This window comes from Thunnus thynnus, chromosome 5, assembly GCF_963924715.1.
Source record: "Thunnus thynnus chromosome 5, fThuThy2.1, whole genome shotgun sequence".
NCBI lineage: Eukaryota > Metazoa > Chordata > Actinopteri > Scombriformes > Scombridae > Thunnus > Thunnus thynnus.
The window spans coordinates 28,863,120-28,890,526 of NC_089521.1; the positions used below are offsets into that span (position 1 = coordinate 28,863,120).

Genomic DNA, 27,407 nt, shown 5'->3' on the forward strand with positions numbered 1-27,407 from the left:
TTCAATCATATTTTGACCACGATGGCTGCCACATAATGTTATAACAAACTGGCAGCCCGTGTTAATATTAAAAGTGAGGTCTTTCCAGGTGGCTCACATGACATATTGGCTGCAGCACTTTACAGAATTAGTCTGACTGATCGGCCTAAAAGGTGACCAATCCCTCCAACTTTACAAACCCAATGCAGCATCTATTGTGGCAGGAATTTCCAGCTGAAAGGCCCACCAAAACCACAGTGAACTTTTCACATTTTCTCCTCAGCGTGAGCCAGTGTGCGGGGTCATCCTAGAAGCCCAATAAGACACCCCCCCCTGCTACTTAAGAGCACCTCTATTTATTTTTATTTTTTCTCTTGTGGCACCGTGCAGCCCCAGGTACTGCCACTGACCCTACAGCGAACCATAGCTATACAGTACGCATGGTGTGCCTTGCAGGTGGTGTGGCTCTGCGTGGAGATGTGGAGGTGGGAGATAGGCTTTGGTTAGTGGAAACATAATTCCTCCAATAAGAAGAAATAGAAGAACAGCTCTTCCTGTTTTTTTTTTTTTTTATGAAAAAAAAAAAACCCTCCCTGTTGAGTCCTGTGTGTCTGCTCCTGGATGCAGGCAGGGCGGCTGGGTTCAATGAAACTCAACTTTCCTGCATGAGGAGGATGTTTGGTCTTTAATTCAAGCAAGAAAAAGGTCAATACTTCATTTACAGGACTTTTAGATGTCAAATATTAATCCTAAATTGATGTTTTATTTTCACAAAGGATAGCTGTCAAACCTCAGCTTTTCACTGAAGGCAGCGGCCCTCTTTATTTATTTATTTATTTATTTTTTCTTTATTGATCCTTTTTTTGGTCTCTAAGTCACAATAAAATAAAATAAAGAAAATAAATAACATAAATAAACTGAGAAAAATAAATAAAATAAGCAGCAATAAGCGTTCAGTCTTTTATCTTTACTGAAAAAAGTCACAATCACTCATTTCTTCTTCTAATGACTAAATCGTCCAACATCGGATTTAAAACGTGAGTTTGATTGTTTGAGAATATAAATCTGAAATTTTTTAAAAAGTTTGGATTAATTTCAGTTTGAGAGCAGACAAAATATCGAACATCACTGACATCAGATTCACATTAAATTAGTCAAAATACATTTTTAAAAACATTTGTTACAGACCCGAAATACAAGTAGAGCCTAACATCTGTCTGTTAACACAGATGTGATGTTCAACACGATCAGTTTGATCCACACTGAACATCATGATGAAAACTGTACATTTAATATATTGACTGTCGCCTTCATTTGTCAAAATGTCAGGACTTACAACAATAATAATTTATTTAATTTAAATCCCCTCCTCTCCTCTCATTGTTTATGTCATTTAAGTATTGTCAGGCGTGCAGGTGCCTAATTAATGGTTAAATTGTGTAACTTGACTGTAATTTCTTAAAAATGGAAAGAAAGAACTACATTTGGAGACATATTTTCAAGTGCAAAACATACTGGACGCAGCAAATAATAAAAATAAATAAATAATTTTCCGTCCTGCTTTCTGTAAAAAAAATTTTTTTTTGCTCTCAGACAAATTCAAACATATTTAACTGTTGATATTTCATCTTGAAATATACGTTGAAATATACGTATAAGACAAATATACTGTAAGTCTACTGGTTAGTTTCCTGTAAGGCATAAAATAATCATTAGAATATTTTCTGGAATTAATTAAATTAAAGTATTTTTGATGCATATTCAAATATAAATTGAAGGAGATTTTTGGTGTTGACTTCATTCCGGCAACATACAAGTTAAAACACTAAAAACACAAAACGCAATAAATGAGCAGCAGAGATCAGCGACCTCCTGAAGTATCCAGAGACTCAGATTAAATCCCGTTTGTAGTCACAACGTGTAGCTGCAGATAAATGATTGCCTCATTCTGAACGTCTAAACATGCTGTAAATTAAAGTCAGTTTTGATTGTCTCCTCTCAGAGTCCTTGTGGGTCCAGAATCACTTCAAACTGCTGTTTGGTTTGGATTCAGGGGCGTGGGAGGAGTTGGTGCTGCTTCATATTCAGAGAGGAGGGGGGCTCTTTAAGGATCTCATTCTCTTTGGGGCTATAAAGACGTTGTTGCCTTCAAGACAGAGCAAATTAACTCCATTGGCGAATTATTGCATTACGAGGGACCGCTCCGTTCATCGGTGCGCGACGGCGATTAGTGTCTTTTTTTTTTTATGGTGACATTTGATTAAAAGCGAGCGGAGTTCGTGGATAAGATGATGGAGTACATGGAGGATAAGTTTGCCTTGAAAAGCCAAGCGATGAAGGCCAGCGATTACTACATGGATCAAGTCATCGAGAGCCTGGACAGCGCGCAGTACTTCAGCAAGTCTCCCCCGAAATGTGTGCAGGCCTTCGGGCTTCAGAGTAGCGAACACCGCTCCTCGCCCTGCGGAGACCAAAACGGTGCGTAAAAATAGAACTTCTCACTGTTTGTGCGGTTCGATATGAGCTGTTGTGCATCTGTGTGACACTTCAAGAAAGTTTTAGAAAAAAAAATAACTTCCTGTTGTTTTTTTTTTCCATTTCAAAACTTTCACATTTAATTACACTCATTGGATGTGGTTTCTTTGATTTTTTTTACTTCAAACATGTTTGAAATTCGCATAAGTTTATTGTTATTTTTTAATTCTTCCACTCTGTTTATTTTAGTATAATAAAAACTGTCTTAATATTAATAAATTATCTTAAAGGCTAATTGGTCCACATACTAATTTGCATTGTCCATATTTATATTTTAATCTTTAAGATGCACGTGCAATATAATGACTCAGCATGTGTAAAATGCATTATCATTCATTTATAACTTTGTGTGTTTGCTCACTACACAGCCAATTACGGTGTGCCAAAAACAGACGACGACACTTTGCACTCGGACCTCGGGAGGTCGATGGACAATTGTTGCACTCTGCGGGCGTCTCCGGTCACAACCGGACAGGAGAAAACGGATTTGGACGACATGGGAGACAAGTGCGACAGTAACGTGTCCAGCAGTAAGAAGAGGAGACACCGGACGACCTTTACCAGCGCGCAGCTGGAGGAGCTGGAGAAAGTCTTTCAGAAAACTCACTATCCAGATGTTTATGTGAGGGAACAGCTGGCCATGAGGACGGAATTAACAGAGGCCAGAGTGCAGGTACAGTTTATCATCGGACTCTTATGTTTTAAGTTTATTAGGAGCTTTAACTTGAGCAGAAGAAACCATAAAATAAAGAAAGGAGGGCGAGATACGCTGCTTTGCGTAAAATATCTCCATAGGTGCTTTTATATAAAAAAAATACCACAGAAATATGTTAGCTAATTAAAAATATTTTTCAGAGGGACAAACACGTTTATTAATCTTTTTTACTATTGCGCAATGCTCTACAAAAATATATTTAATTGATTTTTACCAGATTCTGTGTACGCTTTTTCTTGAGGTGTACTTTTTTTTCTCGTCTAAAATCTTGTAAAAACTCACAAAATGGCTTCAGTTATTTGGTTTTATTTTATTTGTTCTTTTTTTTTGCCTTCCAGGTTTGGTTTCAGAACAGAAGAGCAAAGTGGAGGAAAAGAGAGCGCTACGGACAGATCCAACAAGCCAAAACTCACTTTGCAGCCACCTACGATTTATCCGTGTTACCGAGGACGGACAGTTACACACAGGTACGTTTTTATTCACCTTTTTTTTTCTGTAACAGTTAAAATATTGTCTATGTCAAATGAACAAAGATCATTTAAAGCTCAGACTCCGGTTGGTGCGTAAAACCTCACAGCGGCCTCTGATCTCCGTCCTTCATTTCTCTTATTCCTCTTCAACAAATACTCATTTAATTCACGCTACAGCAAATGAACGCTGTTATCTGCATGAATCAGTCCGCTGTCATTGTTGCTCTATTAATCACTTATTATGAAACCCATCTTCAGATAAGAGGCTGAACGCTGATTAGAGACTGTGAGGTGTCACGGCTGAATTAATGACCTTATATCAGATTTCATGTTAGCTGAACATTTATCTTGCAGTTTGGACAAAGGTCAGGTACAAGAGGAGGTGAGAGGAGACAGACTGTGTCAGTTTGTCCTTTCAGTAGGTGTTTCCTAATCAGAAACTGGGATGAGGCCTCCAAAATGTTGTAGGTTTTGCAGAGATGGAAATATGCAGGAGGCAGTTCTCTGGAGAGGCGTGTGCTCACATTTTGAGCGTACAGAAAGCAGCTTATGTGTTATATTCATAGGAGAGTTGTATAAAAGCAGTAAAAGTCACAGTTAACAGCGCTGCTATGCCCTGGCAGACCAAGAGACCAGGTTAGAAATCTGTTGGACTGTCTCGTATTTTCCTCACACATGTTTCTGATAGATACCCTTGGATATCAGCCATGCCCGTTCATACAGCTGATCCAGATTACTGTCATTAAATAGACTATCCTCTTTTTTTTTTTTTTTTTTTTTTTTTAGCTACATGTAACTGTGTTGGCAGTTGGTGTTTCTGTCTCCCTAAACACAGTGGACATGGATTGCATTCTTGTGGGTTTTAAAGGGTTTGGTTTTGTTTTGTTGACAATTGTTGGCCATTTCTTTTTAGGCAAAGACTGAAGTCCTGCTTATCGATGGCACATGTTGTCAGGAAGGCAAAACGGATGATTGGCCAAGCTGACTCTCATGCTACAACCACATTTTCGTGCTACAAAAGGAGTTTATCTAACTGTCAAATCAGACTTTTACTCTTGACCAAACCACAATTGGTTCGTGGTGTTCAGTAAAAAATTCTCTACTTTGCCAAAAGGTGTCCTGTGCTGAGCAAAAGCCAGTCTGTTCAGTCTACAGTATATCTACTTTTGAAGATTTTTCTGATTTTGCTGCCATATTTATTCATTGATGTAGAATTTATGGAACAATTTTGCTGCATTTATCTGTATTTTTGATATCAAACTATAGTCGCTCTTCATTTCAAGAACAAATGAATTTGCATGCTGCTCTCATGCTACTTACAGTATTTATCCTGGCTTGTCTTCTCGGTTTGATTGAAATCTTGGCGTCATTGACAAGTGAATGAAGTCATTTGAATGTGATCTGTCAGTGAAGACTGTATTTTTATGTTAAAGGCGGACATGCTTTCTGCGGTTCTGTCGACTGAAGCTCCTGCCTTTAAAATCAGTCAGTGTGGTGTTTACTGTGTGCTGACCAGATGGGTGCATGTCTGCTCTCTGTCCTCTCTGTCCTGTCTGCTGCTCGCTGACACTCTAATAAAATGCCAAATCTAAAAATATGGAAACTCCTCCGAGATTAGAAGACGGCTTTAGTCTTTGGGATTATTTGGATCCTTGTGAATTCAGAGGACTTTTGAGATATTGATCCTTAAATTGTTGGTTCGCTCAAAAAACCCAAACTTTTTTTTATTTTTTTAACCTCTGGCGATACCTTATCATGCAGATAGTTTCTGTTTCATTTGTCCAGGTTTTAAATCATCTGTCTCTGAGTTTTCTGCTGCAAATATATTACAATGGAGGTGTAAATAACACAAAAATCTCTCTGTAGAAACAGCCTTTGGCTTACTCTGGATAATCCACAAAACACAAGGTCAACAGTTTTCATAGAGATTATATCTTTGGTAGAAAGTAGAATTATCATTTATGGAAAGATATGTTTCTGTTTAATTTATTAAATGTATTTTTTCAATATTTAGAGAACCACAAACACAACTCCATTCACCTTCATTGTATTGGGATGAATCTCAGAAATAGATCAAACCTGGACAAATAAAAACAGATACAACTAGAGTTAAGTGAGAAAACCTGTTTTTGTAATACAGGTGAAAGAACCAATTAAAGATTTACTGTGTATTTAAGAAATGTGCATTTTAAACATTTAATCTACTAAGTTGTAACAGTTGCAACTACACGTATACTCGGCAGCAGCCGCGGCATTAATCTTTAGATCTATAACTTTATTTTTGTTTATTCTTTTTCTCTGCTGGTGACTCCTGCAGCTTCCTGATAGTTCAGCTGGGCTGCAACAGAGAACATGTGCATAGATAGAGAATAGAAGATTTAGGTCCTATATATTTTTTAAAATTTTTTATTTTCAGTGCAGCATGCAAGACGTAAACATTCCTATAAACCAATAGCGTGTGCCGCGGCACCCTGCGGTGCCTTGAGGACAGTCTGAGGATGCTGCAGAATTTCTAATGTCGTTCTATATTTATTGTGCATTTTTAGTATCATTTCATCACGTTAAATTGAGGTGACATTTACATTAATTATGTGCTATGATGTGTTTTCAAATATATTAAACCAGATGAAGTAGAAAACATTAAAATCACTGTATTAAAAATGTTTAATATGCAGTAACATCTCAGGTAATGACATTTTATCCTAAAAAGTTTGGGAATCACTGCTAAATGTATATGTAGGCCTAAATCTATCCGTCTATACAGCCAGTTGAAATCTTTATAAAAGGCCAGTTTATTAATCTAATTGAACTCATTTTGGCGCCGCTGCTCTCGTGTATCCTCATGATGTGAAAGTTATCCTCCCCAGTGTCTCACACACTCTTTCACCCAACAGATCCCTAACAACCTGTGGCCCAGCCCTTCTCCCGGCGGCTCTGTCGTGTCCCCGTGCATGCTGCCCCGAGGCTCCCCTCCCTGCGTCACTTCCTACTCGCACTCCCCACGCTCGGCCGCCGGTGCCGCCGACCACGGCTACGTGGGCTTCCCCAACCAGCAGAACCAGTTCGGCCACGTCTCCCTCAACAACTTCTTCAGCGCAGACTCCCTCCTCACGCCGGCCGCCAACGGCCACCACGCCTTCGAAACCAAGCCTGAGTTTGAGAGGCGCTCGTCCAGCATCGCAGTGCTACGCATGAAGGCCAAGGAGCACACGGCCAACATCTCCTGGGCCATGTGATCAAGGTTCCTGTGCATGTCTGGAAAGTCTGGATAATGTATGGAAAATGGTTTAAATTTCCAGTGCATGGATTGCCCAGAGTCTGAAATAATTTTAGAAAAAGCTGTTTTTTTTCACTCACAGCACAGATCTAACTACAGTTTCCTGGCCTACAGAGTAGAGGTCACTTATTTGTTGTGTAGGAAAATCAGAGTGATATGGTCATTCTCACAATCATACTGCCCTGCTATTAAGATCTGCAACACATCAAACTCTAAAATGATAAAAAATAGGGTCTGGGTAGAAAACAGAAATGGAAAATGTGTCAGGATTTGAGGTCCTCTACTTATCCTAAAAGCTATGAGTCACTCTCTTAGCTCATATTAGCCACAAAAATTTTAAATATGATGTTGTGTGACAGTCAGCTGTGTTTCTGGTGTCAGTACGGCGGACTGAGACAATCACGTTTTCATAGATGCTTTTTTGAGATAAGGGGTGGCCTTCATGTAGTTCAACCAAAGCAATACATTCATATCAGTCAGACTTTCAGGGTAATGTCCAGTGCATTGTTTTGCAGTCCACAATTACCTTCTCTGGTTAGACCAGACGTTTGATGAACCGTCGTGATCTGTGGAGGTGAGAGCTGTGGTGTGAATAAGCTTTCTATGTTGTCGTTTTTTTTTTTAACGGAGGTCGGCCGGTCCTCCGTGTTTCTTCTTTACCGAGACAGAAAGAGGGGTGAAAGTGAAACAGGAAGAACTAAAGGCTCTAGTGGGATTCAATCCCATTGTGGGTACATGTGGATCCAGAGGGAGGGGTCCCAAACCACTATAGCATTTCTAAGCACTGTGAATAAGTTGTTTTTTTTTTTTGTTTTTTTTTTTTACCTGCGCCTCTCATCTTCCTCCCTCGTTCCAGCTCAGGACTGAGGATGAGCAGAGCAGAGAAATAAACTGACTTGACGTACTAACGTGTCTGTGTGCTTTGCAGCAAAGCTCTGTAATCTTCGTTGTCTGCCTCTGTTCTGTATCACAGGTACACAACGCAGGCAGGTTTTGAAATTGTGTTTTTGTTATAAATTTATCTGGTGAAAGCATAATAAATGAATGTCACTTGATTCCGATATGACTGCACTTTTTTTTTTGGAAGATTATAAGGCTGGTGATATTCAATATTTTTGTTATTTTCAACAAAGACCAAAACCAACATGAATTGATCCTAACAAGTATTGCCTGCGTATGCAATACTCCAATCCTCTGTGCCATAGAGCTCCGTTGTTGTCTCAAAACTATTAAAAACATTTCAATGTGCCTCTCTGTTGCACTGCGTGACATCTTCCTTCATTACCGTGAACACGCACACTGTTTATTTTGATTTATTTGACGTCCTGCTGCTGTAAAAACTCATTCAAGCGCCAAATTTGTATTAATTTGCAGCTGAACATAGTCTCCAACAAAAGCACTAATTACTCCTGTTTGAGTCTAAAAAAACTACAGTGTTCAGCTGCTTTAGAAAATTAGTGGAGCTAAAAAAAATAATCAAACTAGATATTTGTGACTTGTTTTAAAAGATTTATGTCTTCAGGAGGAACCAATGGGCTTTGGGCGGAGCGCCACAGATAGGTCAGGGAACTCGGTGCAGTAGGTATTGAGAGATGGACGAACACATTTTTGGACTTTTTCTTCTCATTGTTGTTGACAATAAGCAAAATATAGAATAATACCAGCCTTACCCTTTAAAATCGTATGACAGTTTATCAAAGTCATGTATTTAAGAAAAATGATATATTTAACCTAAACATATGTATTAAGAAAAAAAGAGCAGCAGATATTTGTCACTTGTGAGATACAACAATAATTAACAATTTTATTTAGAACATTACACCACTTCATATGTTGCTGCTGTATGGCTGTAACTAATTATTATTTTCATTATTAATTAATCTGTCAGTTTCTGTTTGTTTTCAATTATGCAATTAATCTTTTATTAGTTTAGATATAAAATGCTGAAAAATGTCCATCATTAGTCCACGTCGGTGTCTTCATATTGCTTGTTTTGTTTGGCAAACAGTTCAAAACACACATATTCAATTTAAAGTGTAATGAATCAGAGAAACACAGCATATCCTCACTATGAGAAGCTGGAAAAGCAAATATTTTGGATTTTTGCATGGCAAATGACATAAATTATGTTTTTTTATTTATCTTAGGAACAGCTCTGTTAGCGCATTAGTTCATCTCTTCATTCATCAATAGTAGCAGTTTCCATCAGGTCCCAACAATAAATGTTACTCCTAAAACATGCAGTCCTTGTTCTTTAATGTATCACACTGTCATGTAATTGGGAGCATGCCTTCTTCTTTCTCTTCTGTTTCCTCACTGACGTCATCCTTTTGTTTTGCTCTGAGATCACAGTCAGTGGTGGATAGCATCTCAGGGAAACCCTGTCTATAGGAACGGTGGGCTTGATTCAATTAGAACTGTAACTTATATCAGATGCTTCGGTTTGAAAACAAGCTTGTTTCCTCTGGGCTACTTCCTGGTTGCTGCCATTCAAAAGTACAGATCCAAGTACCTTATCTGCACGCATCATAACACTGAAGCTTTGATCCCGAAGTGTCCATAGAAACAGGGTTGGTTGTGTTCCCTGATGTTGCAGTGAGGTGTTTCTTGGTTTAGACACAAATTGTGAATTCACGGCATCTTGATAAAATTATAAGATATTTATATTTCTATGTTGAATTTAATACCTAAATTATGCAGTAGTTGAGGACAAACCATGTCTCCTTCAGACAGTGCTCACATTTCAAGTCAGCAGTTATCACTTAACTTTAGGTAGTTTTTCACGTAATAGCAAGTTTCAAATGTGAGCAGCAATGATTTGAACAACAAAAGGGGCTTTCAGACTGAGAGTTATCTTGTAAATTAACCTGCAGGAATGTAATTTTTTGAGGCATATCTGTTGCTAAGTTCAGTAGCATGATGTGCAACTCTGAAAACTTGCAATTTGCAATGATGATTTTCTTTTGAAGTTCAACTATTGCATTGCCTTACAATGAACTATGTTACTAGCTGTCCTTGGTTAGTTATAGTCATCATACCATTTATTGGCTGTGGTGGGCTCAACAGGTGGGTCAAAAGGTCAGAACACTGTTAAAGAATGGGACTCAACTATATATATGATGAAACATTTGTGGTTTTCTGCAGAGTTACAGTAAATAATTAAAACTAATTAAAGCCCCCTAATTCATCTACTTAAATAGGTCAATGGGTGTAACAGTATGTCAGTAAATTAATGCTCATTGTTACCAAGGACTTACTGACTGGAGGAGCAAAGGCCAAAGTGGGAGGACATTGTTATAGTGGCAAAACATCTCTTAGAGGTTTAAATCTTCAGACTTGACTTGGACCTGCCTCAAAAAACTTAAAGGTACTCTGATATAAATATATAAACAATATTTCTATGATGACCATTGTATGGAATGCAATTCCCTATCCCACCCTTTTCAAACTCCAGCTTTCACTATACTGGTTCTCACAAGTACGAGATCCTCTGTCAATAACTCTGAGGATAGGATAGGATATACTTTACTGTCCCAGTGGGAAATTTGCCTTGGACTTCACAATGTCTGCAGTATTAAAGACAACAAATACATTCATCCATCAATTGCACGTGCCCTTCTGCATCATCATAAAAGTGCACACATGTTACAATAAATAAATAAATACTGTGATGAACAACAAGAAGAAGTAGTACAGCTACGGCATATACATATTACAGCCTAGGTGTGGTTGAGGGCTTTAATGGACAGGGGACAAAGGAATGTTTGAAACAGTTGTGCTTGTTTAAGGGAACTCTGTACCGTCTGCCTGAGGGGAGGAGCTGATATTCAGGGTGAAGAACATGAGTTGGGTCTGAGATGATTTTTCGTGCCTGTCTGATTATGGTTTGCAGAAAAATATCCTGAAGACTGGGATGTTGACAGACTCCCATAATCTTCATGGCTGACTGAACTGTCAAGTTACCAAACCATGCAGAGATACTGTGGTTTGGTAACCGAATGGTTGGTCTAAAGGATCAGTTCCGTTATCTCCAGCCAATCACAGCTGCTGCTCAACCTATGAGTCTCACCATGCCTGTTAATTTAGCCCTCATAAATGCAAGATCTTTAACAAATAAGACCTTTATTTGAAACCATTTTATCACAACCTACAATTTGAATTTTCTGTTTTTAACAGAGACCTGACTTAGGAGCTTTGTCCCCCCAGCTATATGTTTTTTAATTCTCCCAGACTCACTGGTCGTGGATTTGGCCTTCCTGTGGCTCTTAAAAAGCATTTTATCTGTAGCCTCATCTCAGTGTAGAAACCTCCTAGCTTTGAAGTACTGATGTTCAAAGTCAATTGTGATACTTCTGTCTGCTGTATTATCGTCCCCCTAAACCCAACAGTAGATTCTCATAGGATTTTTCTGATTTTATTTATTCTGTTATTCCCAGTAATGACAAAATCTTATTGGTTAGGGATTTTAATATTAACTTGGACAACCCCACTAATAGCTTTGCTTCTGAATTTTTAAATATTTGTGAATCTTTTAACCTGATACAGCATTTATCATATTCCATGCATGAACAAGGCCACACTCTTGATTGGGTTTTTACTATGGGCTTATCTGCTAACTTCCTCACTTTGAAAGATTTTGTCTCTTTGTCTCTCCAGCTGCTCCTTTCCCAAAACATACAGTTCACTCTCGCATCCTTAATATGAGATCTGCTGATATTTTTTCCTCTGTTTTCTCTGGCCAGTGTAGCAGCTTAACTACGTTTCAGATATAAATTACCTCGTTGATCAGTTTAATGTTTTATGTTCATCAGTTTTAGTTTACATTGGTCCCATTAGGGCAAGGTCAAGGCGCCAGTCAAATCCATCACCTTAGGTAAGTGATGATACTCTCCAACTAAAAAGTGAATGTAGTAACCTGCAAGTCCACCTTCTTCATATGGGAGTTTTTTATCTGCTTACAATTTATTAATAAAAAAGATACTTACATATTTTGCAAACCTTGTACCTGTAAAAAAACATAAGTCTAAAGCTCTGTTTAGCACCATTGATCATCTTGTAAACCCCGCACCTTCAACTGTTTCGGCCTCCTTTGTTGAAGATTGTGGTAAGTTTTTAGCTTATTTTGTTGAGAAGGTTAAGGGTATCAAAGTCTCTATAACACCCCCTACCTCATGTATAATTTGCACTTATCCTCATGTGGCCTTGACACTCTACCCCCCAGGTCTTCCAAAGAGGTATTAGAAGTCATTGCCCCTAGTCTTCTCTCTATTGTAAATGAGACTCTGTCCTCCGGTTTGTTCCCAGACTACTTCAAACAAGCCTGTATTCAGCCTCTTCTAAAGAAACCTGGCCTTGATCCAACACTCCCTCATGATTACAGACCAATCTCTAAAATACCATTTGTCTCAAAAATCATTGAAAAGGCTGTTGCTAAACAACTACTGGAAATAGTGGAAGCTAATAACAATCTCGACCCATTTCAATCTGGTTTTCGCCAGATGCACGGTACTGAAACTGCTCTACTAAAAGTCACTAACGATATGCTCATGAATGCAGATTCTGCTCATCACTCCATTTTAGTATTGTTAGACTTGTTTGCTGCCTTTGACACCATTGATCATACCATGTTGCTGGATAGACTAAAACACTGGGTCGGCATGGATGGATTTGCCCTCAGATGGTTTTCATCATATCTTACACAGAGATCTTTCAGGGTGACCATTGATGATTTTGTCTCGTTGTTGGCTCATATGTTGGGTGGAGTCCCACAAGGTTCAATCCTTGGTCCCATGTTATTCAGTTTGTACTCCACCTTGCTCAAATTATTGGTCAGTTTAAGATTGCTGCCCACCATTGTTATGCAGATGACACCCAGCTTTATGTATCATTTAAATTTGACAAGCTTAAAAAGCAGAATTTTTTACAGCTGAATACAGATAAAACAGAAATCTTGGTCACTGGCCCAGACCAAGTTTCAGAGAGTATTAGTCCTTACCTCAGGCATTTTGCAGGGAATATAAAACCATCTGCTTGAAATCTTGGTGTTGTGTTTGATCAAAATCTGAATTTTGACCATCACATTAAGAAATTGGTTCAGTCTTGTTTTTTACCATTCAGAAATGCACTGCCTGGGAACATCATAGAGAAAATCATCCCACCTGCATTACTGTAACTCCATATTTTATTGTTTAAGGGAGTCCAGTTGCACAACTGGTTCAGAATGCAGCAGCCAGGTTTTTGACAAACACTAAACATATTACCCCCATTCTGGCCCACTTACATTGGCTTCCTGTACTCTTCAGAATTCAGTTCAAGATGATCCTGATCACATTCAAAGCCCTCCATGGCATGGCACCCTCTTATATTTCTGACTTATAAGCCAACACCCTGCATAAAGATTACTCAGATCCTCTGACCAACTGCTCTTAAGTGTCCCACGGTCCAGGATCAAAACAAAGGAGGACCGTGCTTTTACCGTTTTAGCTCCAACACTATTGAATTGCCTCCCCCCCTACTCAGGTCAGCTGAGTCTGTACCACATTTTTAAAAACATTTTAAACCCCCCTTGTATAGGCTGGCATTTTGCATAAATTAGTTGTTTTTCAATTCCTATTGGTTTTATTTGTCTTTTAATTTTGTTTTGTTTGTTTATATTGCTTGAATGTCTGTTTCTGTTTTATAAATTGTAATTTTACTTGCTGTTTTCATGGTGTGTGAAGCACTTTGGAACTGCTGTTTTAAAAAGTGCAATCTAAATAAAGATTACTTACTTACTTTAATGATAACAAATTGAAAACGCCTTTTTAAAAAAATCTTCTCCATCGATGTGACATGTGATAGGTACAGTTTAAGACTTTATGAATGCTACCTAAATTAAATCAGTCAGTGTGCAAAGTGGTTCAACTGTTGTCGGTGAAATGATTCATGTGACTGTTTTCTGATCTCATTTCAGTTGTTTTTGTAACTGCTATATGGGTCATTTGGAAGGCAGTGGCAAGCAAACTATTTAGTTTTTTTCATATGAAGACTTGTTTTCAAGGGGCCAATAGTGGATTCCTTTGGAAGACCTTTAACAGCACTGAATCAAACCAAAGCCCAGTGAGAAAAGTGAGGAAAATGAGGAAAAGCTATTTTTATTAAACCTTTTGTAAATGAATCAGAGGATACATTCTAGTTGTACATACTGGTTTGGTATTATCCTTGCTGACTGCCCAAAATCACTCTACAGCAATGTACTGTAGATTACGCTGTTAGCTCACAAATAATATGGTAATGAATTCATGAAAAAGGAGGGAAAAAAGTTACTTTGTTTTTATTTTCATTCTCAGTCAACTCACTAACTTGAAACACTGAAGTTCTGTGGCTCTACCCACCGAGGTTTACCTCATCCAATGATTTCTGCCTCCCGAGTAGCTCTGTGTCTGATAAACATGCGTATAACTAAAACACCAATCTCTCTCTTTTATACTTGTCATCTTTTTTTCCATCACTCCTGTGGCCCTGCTGCCCTCCCATCGCCGTCATCTTTGTCTCTCTGCGGGGCGGTGATCATCACACTGTGACGAGACAACCAGAGACTGATGATCATACAACCAGGATTGCACACATGTGGATAAGTTTGTGTGTTTGTGTGTGTGATACATAGAGAGAGAGAGAGAGAGAGAGAGAGAGAGAGAGAGAGAGAGAGAGAGCTTCTGCAGACCAGATCCATCAACAGCTCCAATGGGTTTGACCCTCCCAGGTTAACCGCAGCCATTAATATAAGAGCTTCCCTCCCCTGCCTCCCTACTTCCCGCACTACCTCACGTGGGGGAGGACAGTGTGTGTGTGTGTGTGTCTTATACACACACATACACACACACACACAGCTGTTGACATGAAGAAATAGAGCTACATCAAACGTTCCTGCGGCAGGCGGCTGAAAAATAGAGTCGGCGGTCACGTCTGTTCCACAGCAGAGATCTACACTTGCTGTCAGCCCACTGTTGTTATTCTAATCACTCAACACTGATGTTCTACTTCTTCTCCTCTGGAATGGATAGACCAGCTCACCACCAGTCCATCTTTTTCCTTACTTTTTTTTCTACTGAGCATAGTTATTTGTCATAAGCCCTCTCCTTGGCCCCATGCAATATTCTTAGACCAATTCTGATTTTTTCAGAGGTCCTATAATAAGACTTTCTTCTCAGACTGTGACAAAGTACAAATACTGTAGAAATGTTGGTTGGTGGAGGCTTATGTTACATACGAACAGCCATGTGATAACCTCGAAAACACAAATCTAAGATAAATCAGACTTACGTGGCAAAAAAGAGGACATTTTGCCGTCTGTAAAACTTTCCCTGACTTAAGATCTGAGAACAGGCATGTGATCAGTTTTGATCTGCTAAAATCTTGCAGCAATAAAGCAGGCAGACCTTGTGTATCCAATTATTAGGCCTATGACTCACAGTTTGAATTGGGCAAATGAATGAATGTAACAAAACTTTTTCTCCTTAATGTTGTGTGTTTTTGAGAACTTTAATACTCGCCTCACAACAGCCAAAAGACTCAATTTAGCACACATTACGGTATTTATATGCAAGTTCCTGCTTTTACTTATGGATGATCGTCCTGTTGCTTTTTTTTTTCTTTCTTTTTCTTCTGCAATGTTTTTAATATTGAAGATTATTATTGATTCCATCTGTATACCAAAATATAAGTTGCTCAACATTTTGTAATTTATCAAAAAAACAAAACACAGAGTTAAAACAGTTTTGAAAGAAAAATGTCCAAATCCAGTAAAACCACATCTGTGCATTCAGAAGAAACCAGAAGGCTTGACATGGACCCGAGCTGTGGAAGCCAGCAGTGAAGTCTCTGCTACTCCAAAACTGAAAATGCAAATTGTTGAAATATAGTTCGGTTGCCCAATAAACCCCTCTAGTGGTTTGCTGTGGTGCTGGTACAGTGTGACACTTCATCAGTGTCACACACAGTCTGTTGAGGCAAATTAAACCAGTCAGTGTGAGGTGTTTTTCATGGTTGTGAGATCAAATACACAAATATCCACATAACTTATGAGGAAATATATAATTTCTCATTAATGCTAACAAAAACAAACAAACAAACAAGCAGTATAAATAAACTGCTTGATTCGTCAAATCTGATTACTATAGAGGCCAGTTAAGAATTTTCTACAAAAGGTGTATTCACTTTAGAAGAGCCATATGATGCACATTTTGTGGCTTGTATTGACCCATTTGGGGCCCGTTTGCAGCACATTTGCATGCTTTAATGTGCAAAAACACCTTGTTTGATTTCTACTCTCCCTGCTGCAGCACTGCTGTGCCGTAAGGTTTCATAATGAATCAGACTTTATTATGAAACCTTTTTTTTCCCCCTTATAAGAAAAGTCTGTTGTTTTTTTTGTTTTTTTAAATGTTTTATTGCAACACACTTTGCTGTCCTTTGCAATATCTTCCTCTGTAGTTGCCTGTGAAGTGCTTCAAAATGTTGCAAAAGCTATAGGCTATTTTAGTCCAAGTTAAAATTAAATATATTATATACTGTGGCAGAGTACTGTGTTTTGAAAGAGGGAATTCAAAAAGTTAAATGTGTTGTGAAGTGTTGAAAGATTATTGTAAGTGAACAAGAATTCCACGCAGTTTCTGACCTGATGATGGCGCTAGATGACAGTACATGTTACTTTTTATTTTTCATTTCCTGGAGTGGGTTTGAAAGTCAAACACTGGCTTGTAGTGAAAGTCAGTTGAGGAAACGTCCTGTAGTGACTGAGGCACTGTTCCAAAATTCAAAACCGCCATCAGCTGGCAGTGGCTTGGCCTTCCTAAAGCTAGAAACTTATAATCTCATTTTTGTTTCCTTTTTTCTAGCAAGTTCTGTTGTTCTGACATTGTTGTCAAAGCCCTTCAAAATCTACAAGCGCCTAATAGCTCTGAGGAATCAGGGTGTACAGCCAAAAATGCCTTTCAGGAGGTCCCTTATTCTCAGTGCGGGGAGGAAGTGGTCCACGACAGGCCCGAGGTGGCTTACAAGAGGCTATTAGAGGCCTGCGGCAGGATGCCTCACAAATCCAATTATGAAGAGCTGGGACTGGATCTGGAGTCTCTACTGCTGCCTGTCAATCAGAGCAGGCGAGAGCAGGTGTCCGGTTACCAGAGATGTTAGAGTGGAATATAAGTGTGTGTGTGTGTGTGTGTGTCAGGATAGAGCTGCGTTTGTGCAGTTAGAGTGTATTCATGTTTGTGTGTATATGTTGTTGTATACTCACACACACATAAAGGAAATGTGCAGTGTTACTGTGGGAAAGCTTGCAGGCTGCGTCCCTTGGTAAATGTAGTCCAATCCACCATGACCAATGGAGAATCTAGCCGACTATTACCTAATCACTGATGTCATCTCCCTGCTGTACATGAGGTTTGACTGACATCACACGAGGCTGCCACTCATCAGTGAAGTGTCATTGGATAAGTAACCATGTGACAGCCTCCTGTTTTAAACTTTGACTCAGTTTTTGTCAACAAACTCTTAATACTTCCCACATTTCAGTCAAACTGACTGGTTGGTTCTGTAGTGTTTTCTTCCTTTTCTGACCTTTTAAGTTTGATTTTCTGTGGGTGGAGCCACAGAAATCTTTTTTTGGCTGGACCGCGACAGTGGAAGCAGCCCTACAAACACGTATGTCTGTGACTGACTGACTGAGTGATCCACTGAGTGAGTGATGAAGTTACGCCATTGGTTGGCCAAAGGTGAGTATCCCCTGATGCATTTTTAACCAACCGGCAGCAATGGCGGATATTTCGAGCCAGGCTAAAAGCTGTTGTAATTTTTGCTGTATGACTGTTAATATGTCACTTTATTATTTTTTCAGACAAGAAAGTAATCATTAAGATTCCCAATATATGGTCAGTTTATTCAAATAACGCCTATTTGGAAATTTGCTCCAACGTTTTCCGAGATGTGAGGAGCTGCTGGCCTGGTGAGACCAGCCGGTCATCTCAGCCGCTAGCAGCCCGACTCCTTAGATGATCAGCTGGTCAACGTCCGTCATCATCCTGGGGATGTTATATGGTATAATTCCTTTTGGAAGATAAATGTTGGTCTCACAGATGAAATCGAACAATTGCAGCTGCCACATTAGTTTGTCTGAATGTAAAGTGAAGCTTCATGTTTTTACTGGACAGAACAACAGTGCTGTCTCTGGGTCTCTATATGTATAGATACCATATTTACATAGATATAAATGTACAAAGATAACATTTCATTTTATTGGATTTTTATTATAGCTACTTTACAGACTGAATAACATAATTTACTGCATCCATCTGTCCAGTGTTTCATACATGTTCCAGCCATATACTAGGTTTTGACCTTGCCTTGTTTGTCTTCAGCCTTGATAGTCATTGCTGCACATGCTATACCAGTTTTTCTTTGGTTTATACCAAATAAACAGAAACCTAAAGCAGGAAAGACCTAACAGACAACATGGGTACGAATCTCTCTTAAATCAAGATGTCGGTTGCAATGCAACATGTCATGCTCAGTTCACAGAGGAAGTAGCGGCGAATGTTTATTATTTTTGTGGTTGCAGGGACATTATGCATGCAGATTGAACATGGAAACAAAGAAATGAATGCGGAAAAATCGATGGTATAAAACATTGTCTCCTCTCATTCCTTTTAAAAGAAGTGCTCTCCCCATTAAGTACTGACACTTTGGTAAGAATGGAGAGGCCGTAAGAGCTTTTCCCGAAAAGAAAGTAATCCTGTATATGCAGAGTTGGGAGCCAAATGTTCTCCCATGAGCAGACGGTGTCTCTCTTTAATTTTATGTCTTAGAACATTTTGAAAATATGAGCGGAAACATGTTTTCTCTGAGTAATCGTCAGCATTATTTGTCCTATTTTTATTTGTAATCAGTGTGGGTGCTCCTACACCAATTAGAGTGTATGATGCACTGTTGACTTGGTCTAAGCAAGTTGGCAGCAGATGGCGATGACGTGCGCTGGATCGCCAGTGACGACCCTGTACTGCGTCTGTCACTTCCAGGAGAGGATAAAAGATCATCTGTATGTGATGAATTATCACGTTTGATGATGTGACTTTGAGGCGTAAGTCTGCTACTTTTTTCCTTTGCTTTCCAGCAGATGCAGCCAGTTTCGCCCATTTCAGTGGATTCATTGTAAAGCTGTACTAATGGAAACACTGGTGAAGCATTTTACTGCTGTTGAAGTGAAATTAACTGACTTTGGACCCTTGAAATAAGATTTCTTTGTCAGTTGTATTTAATTGAGCAGTTTATCTGCATCAAACTCTCTCTTTCTCTCTTTCTCTCACACACACTCCTTAATCACTCTCAATCCACCTCTTTCTTTCCTCATCAGCTTTACCATAAGTTACATCAGCTGTCCAGCTCTGTATTCTGGTTGTGCTGGTTGGTAACAACGTGAACTGAGGCCTCATGTAGCTGACAAGACTTTGAAATCTTAAGAAAAAATGCGTATTCGGTTGTTAACTGGAGTTTATTCAATAAAACTTAGGTGCACTGCTATGATCGGCTTTGTAAGACCCTCTGAGCCGGCTGTCGGGTGGAGACAAGCTCCTGGCTGGGTCATCCAGGAAAAACTGGCCCCAGGTGAGGAGTAAGAGTTTCCGCTATTGATCAATGTCCACCACCTCTGGAACAAGGAAACCGGGGCTCCCTAGACTTCATTGTTCACTGGGGCAGTTTACAGGTACGTGTGAAGCCTTTGGGGTGATAGACAGCTATTTTTTCCCTGGCTAGTAGTCGAGTACCATCTTTTGTTCAAGACTCTATTGTTATTTACCTCAGTGTAAGCTCCTCCAATGTTCATACTTAGAATCAACCAACTATAGCTACCGTTAGTAGCTACACAAACCACATCGCTACATCTGGCCATAATCAGTACCAGGATCGTAAGTCATAAGTGTGAATGTGGCATTAATTGTAAAAACTGGTGTTAAAATTTCAGGGGGCCAAATAAAGAGAAACAGATGAAAATGCAACCGTCACACAAACCGCTGAGCCAAAAACAAACACTACAAAAACAATGCATGCATAACAAATAAAATCAACTCATTTACACTGGATCAATAAATCAAATTTTCTATTTAAGTTTCAGTCTGTTTTCTTTATAAGGTGCAAGAAACCACAGGCACAAATTACCATTGTATGCACATAATATTTAAAAACCGCCACACACACTGTGAGTCATCTATCAGTAGAAAAGCATCATGTCGCTCTGACAGCTGCTTACTCATGAATAGTCAGATGAGGCAGAAGCCCTGCAGAATAATGATGTTTACACAGGCAGGAATCAGCCGACAATTATCGACAAACAAACAGTCATCATATAACACTGATGTGACTGATGCCATGGTTAGTTTGACCTTGCTGTGGACAGGCCATTCATTTCCATTAACAGCATTACTTCTGCTCTGTTAGCATGTCGGTCCATTAACTTGCAGCAAAAGAGAGGATTTTAGTCTTAAAGTGCTTGTAACAAAGAAGTAAAGTTGAAATGAATCAAGCTTTTTAGTGTTTGAAAATGTGCATAAAACAGATTCAAAACTAAGAAATGCACATTATGTGTTTTAGACACAACCTATGAACATTATTTTCCTCCCTGTGAAAGGGTTTTGTGTCATGAGCACAAGCTGGATGAACAAGCGTCACGTGTTTGTCATTTGAAAAGTTCAAGCAGGTAAGCTGAGAGTTCAGGTTTGGTGAGTAAAACTATAAAAATTACAAAACAGACATGTTCCAAATGACAGATTCTCATGATGAATTTACTTTTTGCAGGAAACTACATGTACTGGGGAGACTTCATACTGTACTTGAGGCCTATTCCCTGAAGTACAGTATGATCACTAGCTTACCTTATTACTTCAACATAAATCTTCTCATCTTGTTTTTCATGCAGTTTTGCCCTGAAGCTCAGAGCAGAAGTATAAATCACTGTGGATGAGCGCTCAGGCAGAAAACAGACATGCTGTCACTATGGGAAGGGAAGCTTTATTTGAGCCAAATAGCCTTAAAAAACATGTACTGTATTAAAAAACATCTCATGTCTGATTTTAGTTTTAATGGTTGATGTCAAACTAAAAACAGAAAAGGCCTTTTTATTACTGATTTGCTTGAAGAGGAACAACTGAAAGTCTGTGATATGACTCAGGAGGAGGCACAAAACTTGTGAGTAGCATTAGTGATTATTGTTCCCTGTGACTAATTTCCTACAACAAAGCACAAGAATGATCATAATATTATTCAAGGCTTGGTAGACTCACCAGTGATTTCACAATTACCTGACAGGTGCTGAGAGTTTTAGTTTATGGATCTTGCACAAAGATGTCAGATTTTTAATTAAAAGTCTTTAGATTTAGCATTTTCATCACTTGGATGAGTGGTGACATGTAATTAACTCTTCAGTCCAGTGGACTATAAATTTCACCTGTACAAACACAATGTAGTGCAATTTTGATAATAATCCCAATAATCTGAATCCATAATCGCAGGATAATGCCCCCTTCTGGAAAACTGTGGCACTTTTATTTGGAATTTTGTATAAACTGAAGATTTCTGTTGCACCGGCATTTATCTAAAGTTGATGTATGTATTTATATATTAAAGTATGTGCATTATGAGACCATTTAAAGTCTCTTTTAATTCAGAAAATCAGATTTCTTGTTTATGAGTCAGTATCATTTACATTCCTGAAAACTGACATGCCACTGACATGTCAAACAAAACTGTACTTAAAGTTGCATGAGGTCTACTCACACCGGCAGTCATTGGGATTGACAACTATTTTAACTTTTTAGAAATTAGATGGACTTCATCACATCATGTAAAATTATAGAAGTAAATTATGAGGAAATGGAAAAATCTCTGTATACAGTATCAACAATCTTTAGTGAGTGGAGTTTTTGGTGAATGCTAGTTCATTGCTATAACAAACAGTTTTTTGTTGATTCCTTATTTAATCTGTACTTAGTTTCCCTGTCAGTATCCATCTCCATTGTCAACATTTCATTTGGACAAATGAGACAAATCTATGATGTCTCAGTAAGCTTTGTTGGCATAATCACATTTTGCATATTGCAGATTTGTCTCACTTTTCTAGGAGAAAGGTACTAAACTGCCAGCTGCTCATGTTCCACTCCTTCATCAACAGTATTTAAAGATTTAAATGACTCACGCTGTGATAAAGGACCCAGTGTGGATGTTCCTGGGTGTCTCAGCCTGCAGCCGGGCTCAGAGTCCCAGCAGGGTGGAACTGTTAAGGGGAGAAGATTAGGACTGTGGGATCTCCCTGATCCTCCTTAAATGAGTCTGCCTGTATGGGAACAGATGACTCATTACTGCTGGTTCTGGGACAGTTACTCCCTCTGTTCCATCTTGTTGCTAGATTTTTGGAGTGCTATTTGATAACTGAGCTGAAATGCATACAGGGTTATTAGGCCAAAAGTTTAAAATTACATTTACTCTTCAAATAAATTATCATTTAACTATGACATTAAAGTGCACTGTGAAAATATTTTAACCACACGCTTAACAAATGTGTACGACTCTTAACTGAAGATGACCAAGAATAATCACTTTTCATAAGCTTTTTGATGTGGGCGTATTAGGAAATGTTTCAAGTTTAGTAAGCTGACTCCCTGAAGGGGAAAAAACAATATAAAATATAACTATTACAATTAATTCATGGTATGCTTATGATACTGTGATGATCTAAAGGACTTGTTTAATTTACCACCATTTTGTGTACAGTTTCAAAAATCATGAATTAATTCAAACCAGCATGGCTCCAATAATCAAAAGGTGGATCTATTCCTACTGTGGTCATTTTTTTTTTTAACAAGAAAGCTAAAGTCAAAGTAAAATAGCACTAGTGTTTGCACCGATCAGCCACAACATTAAAACCAAAACAGCTCTGAGCCATCGAGGCATGGACTCGAAAGACCTCTGAAGGTGTCCTCTGGTATCTGGCACCAAGACATTAGCAGCAGATCCTTTAAGTCTTGTAAGTTGTGAGGTGGGGCCTCCATGGATCGGGCTTGTTTTTCTAGTACAATGCATGATGTGCGATTGGATTGAGATCTGGAGAACACCTCAAACTCTTTGTCATGTTCCTAAAACCATTCCTGAACATTTTTTGCAGCGTGGCAGGGCGTATTATCCTGCTGAAAGAGGCCACTGCCATCAGGGAATACTGTTGCCATGAATGTGTGTATGTGGTCAACAAGGTAGGTGGTACATGTCAAGGTAACATCCACATGAATGCCAGGACCTCAAGGTTTCCCAGCAGAACATTGCCCAGAGCATCACACTACCTCTGACGGCTTGCCTTCTTCCCATAATGCATCTTGTTGCCATCTCTTCCCCAGGCAAATGACACACACGCCCCCGGCTGGGAGTCCATGACTTACATCGTCATGTCGATCATTTGATGTAAGGTGGTTATAAAACTCAGTCTGAGCTGTCTTTTTCTCATCTTGATGTTCTGATAAAATCCAACATGTTTAATATTACTGTAAGTTTTTAGTCTTGGTTCATGCAAATAGTGAAGTTCAATGACATAAACATTGTCAACAACCAATAGGTGTGCTCTCTCCAGCACCAAACAGGAAGCAGCAAACCGGGTAGATTGTAAACATGGTGGGGACTCCGGGGAGGTGCAAGAACATGAACAAGTCTCAGTTCTCTTGGAAAAGGGAGAGAAACTGGTGGAACAAGAGTGTCCTCCCATTTGTACTACGATAGAGTAGGGAAGTGTCCACATCCTATGGTGTCTTCTCTCTTTCTTTTTGGCTTGTTTTTCAGAACGAACCACTGCACGCACAAGGGCAGCTGTAGCCAAAAGCTGCTTCTGTTTCTGTTCCATTGTTCAACAGTCTTTCTTTATCTAAATTTCCACCAGGACCAGGGTGGGAAATAATCTCAAAAGGAATGTACTTGCAAATAGTGACCCTGCAATATCCCCAGTCTAAAACTAAAAACTCAATGACTTATGATGTGAGAGGGAGCCAGACTTCAGTCTTTTAAAAGTCTTTTCAAAGTCTTCTAGTCTATGGTAGGCAATACGCTTGCCCATTTTCCCTGCTTCCAACACATCACTTTCAAGAACAGACTGTTCACTTGCTGCCTAATATATCCCACTCCTTGACATGTGCTATTGTAACGGGATAATCAATGTTATTCACTTCGCCTGTCAGTGGTATTAATATTGTAGCTGATTGGTGTATTTTTGCATTAATAAGCGCAAAAAAAAAATCTCTTTTGTCCCAACGTAAACAGTTTTTCAAAAGGTGCCACATTCACTTCAAGAGAAAAAAACATCAAAGAACAATTTCATAAAAGCAGCCCAGGATATGAAAAGCTGCATTTTTCATCAGCAGAAATCGGACCACAGAGAGACAGTATTCATCGAGCTGTAATCCTGTTGCCTCCATAGAGATGAATGTCTCCACCACATGAAAGCTGACAAGGGGGAGGGAGGGTGGGGGGGGGGGGGGGGGTTGGCTCCTGCTGTGCGGTGGCCAAACCAAACTGCAGCCTGGCTCCCCGGCAGCCCCGCAGTGGCCCATATATCTGACATGACTGTGTTTGGCTTACACCTCCAGGTAGTTCATATATGCCATAAATATACATGGGAGCACATGCACGCCAGCCAAGGGAGCGGTGGGATCTATGGATGGAGCTATAATCTAATTTCTGACTCGTAAAGAAAAAGTTTGTGTAAATCATGGATTTGCTCACTTCAAGATAAGAAAATGGAAATATAGTTCATATGTGTGCATCGAATTACAATAAATGGACATTGGTCTGCAGTCTGACAAGGCTACTTAAATATGTATGTGGTTGAATACAGTGTAATCTGGTAAAATGATAATGCATGCTTTATAAGGCTCGAGGTAATTCATATGAAAATGAGGGAATTCTGCATTAATCCACTAGATGGCAGCACAGTGATAAGGATACAGACTTGCACTTTCACACAGGCACACACACACACACACACACACACACACACACACACACAAACAATTTATTTACTGAATATAAGGAAACAATGAAGTTATGTTTAGCAAAAATGCCGGGCAGGTGCTGTTAATGTGACACAGTCCAACTTATTTAGTTTTAATCATGGTTATCTGTTTAAAACACACGGTATACATTAAAGAATTCCCCCCCATTTTTCCAACATGAGCTCAACAAATGCAGTCGTGCTCTCCTCGTCCTGTAAGCTTGAAGTGACACGTGTCAGTCCAGTCTGAAGATGGACATGACAGGGCTGCTGTCAGAGTGTGATTTTTCTGAGAGCACAACACAAATGGCTCTAAAACCACTTAAAGGCAAGATGGGGGTGGGGGGGTGAGGTGGGCACCAGGTGGGATTTAACGCTGTTCTCTCTTAGTTTTTCATCAGTGAAGATGGAAGATGGCAGGGCGCTGACATTACGACGGGGCACTCAGTCTGCTAAACCAAAGCATTAAAGGAAAGATGAATGCACTTCATACCCAATCCTTTGAGACAAGAAAGAGTGGCAGTGATGGCTGGATGGTGGTATACTGATCAACCACGTAGTGTGCGTTTTAATGTACACACGTCAACCTGCCTTTAAGGTTTGACTGTGTTCCTAAAATAAGAATCAGGAACACTTTCAACAGAAAACCTTTTTGAAGAATGGTGTTCATTCCTCCAGTAGAGTTCAGAGACTTGTAAATCTATGCCAAGGAGCAGTGAACCTATACCGGATGCTCGTGATAGAAAAAGACCATATTACCTCATTTAATGTTGTTTTTTCAGTTAAACTGTCACTAAACTGTATATACTGTATAAAGTATGTGAAAGTTTGTGCACGGATGACATTGTACAGTATCTCATATAATCTGAGATGATTGGTAAATTGCAAAAACTTTACATTAACAGTGGATCAAATGACTATGTGTAATGTATGAGGGATTACTCATAATGACAAATCCACACAGAATTATCACCTGACTGTGCAGGGGGGATTTCTAGCTGCAGCAGGCATCTGTTTTTAGCAAACAAGCTGAGATGAACCCGCAACAGACTACCTGCCTGCACCAAACAACAGACAAACCAGATCTAAAAGCAGAGAGAATACTGAACTTGCATTTGTCAGCTGGTCAGAAACACGACTCCAAATGAATGCTGATATTGCTCTTTGTCTGCTGGATGTGTAACTAGGCAACTGTTTACTAACACTTTCATCACAGCAACTTCATATATGTCAATGTTCTGCTGCCCCCTAGTCGCCAAAAAACACAATTATACTTCTTTAAATATGAGTGTAAAATGACAGTTATGTGTTTGACTTATTAGAAATACATTGTGTCATAAAATGCTTTTACCCTTGGGTTTGAAAATGATAAAAAGAGCAGAGCATATAGTACGTTTTCTGGTATAACTTTTATTGATCTATGTTCCAATTTAAATAGAACCATTTTTAATATGAGGAGCTGTTCATGGGAATTAAACCCCAAACCCCTAATACACAGTTTCAGTTTCTTATGTTTCCACTGACCTTTGCAAAAATACTGTTCCACATACACAATGTATTTTATTTAAGTGTAAAGATGACGGGCTCCAGTAAAATATTGATGTTTGAGGAAAACTGTGCTTGCTGAAGACAAAAATGAAATCAATAATTTAAGGCAGCAAGAAAGGGAAGCTTCCATTAATCACTTTTTTTATGAGCGTAAAAACCAAATCTGAGCCAAAAGTGTGATATATGATATAGAAATGTAGTAGAACTGGTCTTACAATTTTATGCCATGCATCACAGGCTAAAACTGGTCAATACATTCTTATCAATACGTAAAAGAATTTGTATTTTTTAAAAAGTTGAAATGTATGATTTTACTAACATTATGGGACCCTGCTGGGACTGTAGGTAGCCTTATTGAGATGAGAATTACGTCTATAGAAGGTGTGACACCTCCATCCAACTGAGGAGAGAAAACCAGTTCTTCCATACACTCCTCGTTCTGTTGCCTTGTTAAACGTGTGAAAGTCTCGCCTCATATGAAGCCGACAGTCACAGAATGACATTTTACAAACACACGGGGACCGTGTACTGTCAGGCTGCAAAGGGATTTGGTTTGCATGTGCATTTGTAGGCTTGACTATGGCCTGATTTATTTATGTGCTGTTATGTTGCATTTTTATATCAATTAATCATTAACAACATTACTTTTTAATGCATTAATATAATTACCATAAATAAACAAGCCTAATGATGAATTAACAGCCTCTGTCGGCCTCCGCACTGCATGTTTACTACCAGGTTGGTGGCAAATTTGCAGATTTGCTTTGCAACACAACACAGCATGGGGGCGCCGATTCTTAAAAGCAAACAAAACTACAGCTTTATGAGTTT

The 27,407-nt window shown here is 39.0% G+C and overlaps 1 protein-coding gene across 1 annotated transcript; it reads left to right on the forward strand.

The window, feature by feature from the left end:
- The first annotated feature begins 552 nt into the window (after positions 1–552).
- alx1 (ALX homeobox 1) lies at positions 553–8,031 on the forward strand. Its single transcript, XM_067590604.1, has 4 exons — positions 553–2,457; positions 2,883–3,187; positions 3,568–3,696; positions 6,594–8,031. The coding sequence occupies exons 1-4, from the start codon at positions 2,268–2,270 to the stop codon at positions 6,933–6,935; spliced, it is 966 nt and encodes a 321-aa protein (XP_067446705.1). The 5' UTR covers positions 553–2,267; the 3' UTR covers positions 6,936–8,031.
- Positions 8,032–27,407: the final 19,376 nt, after the last annotated feature.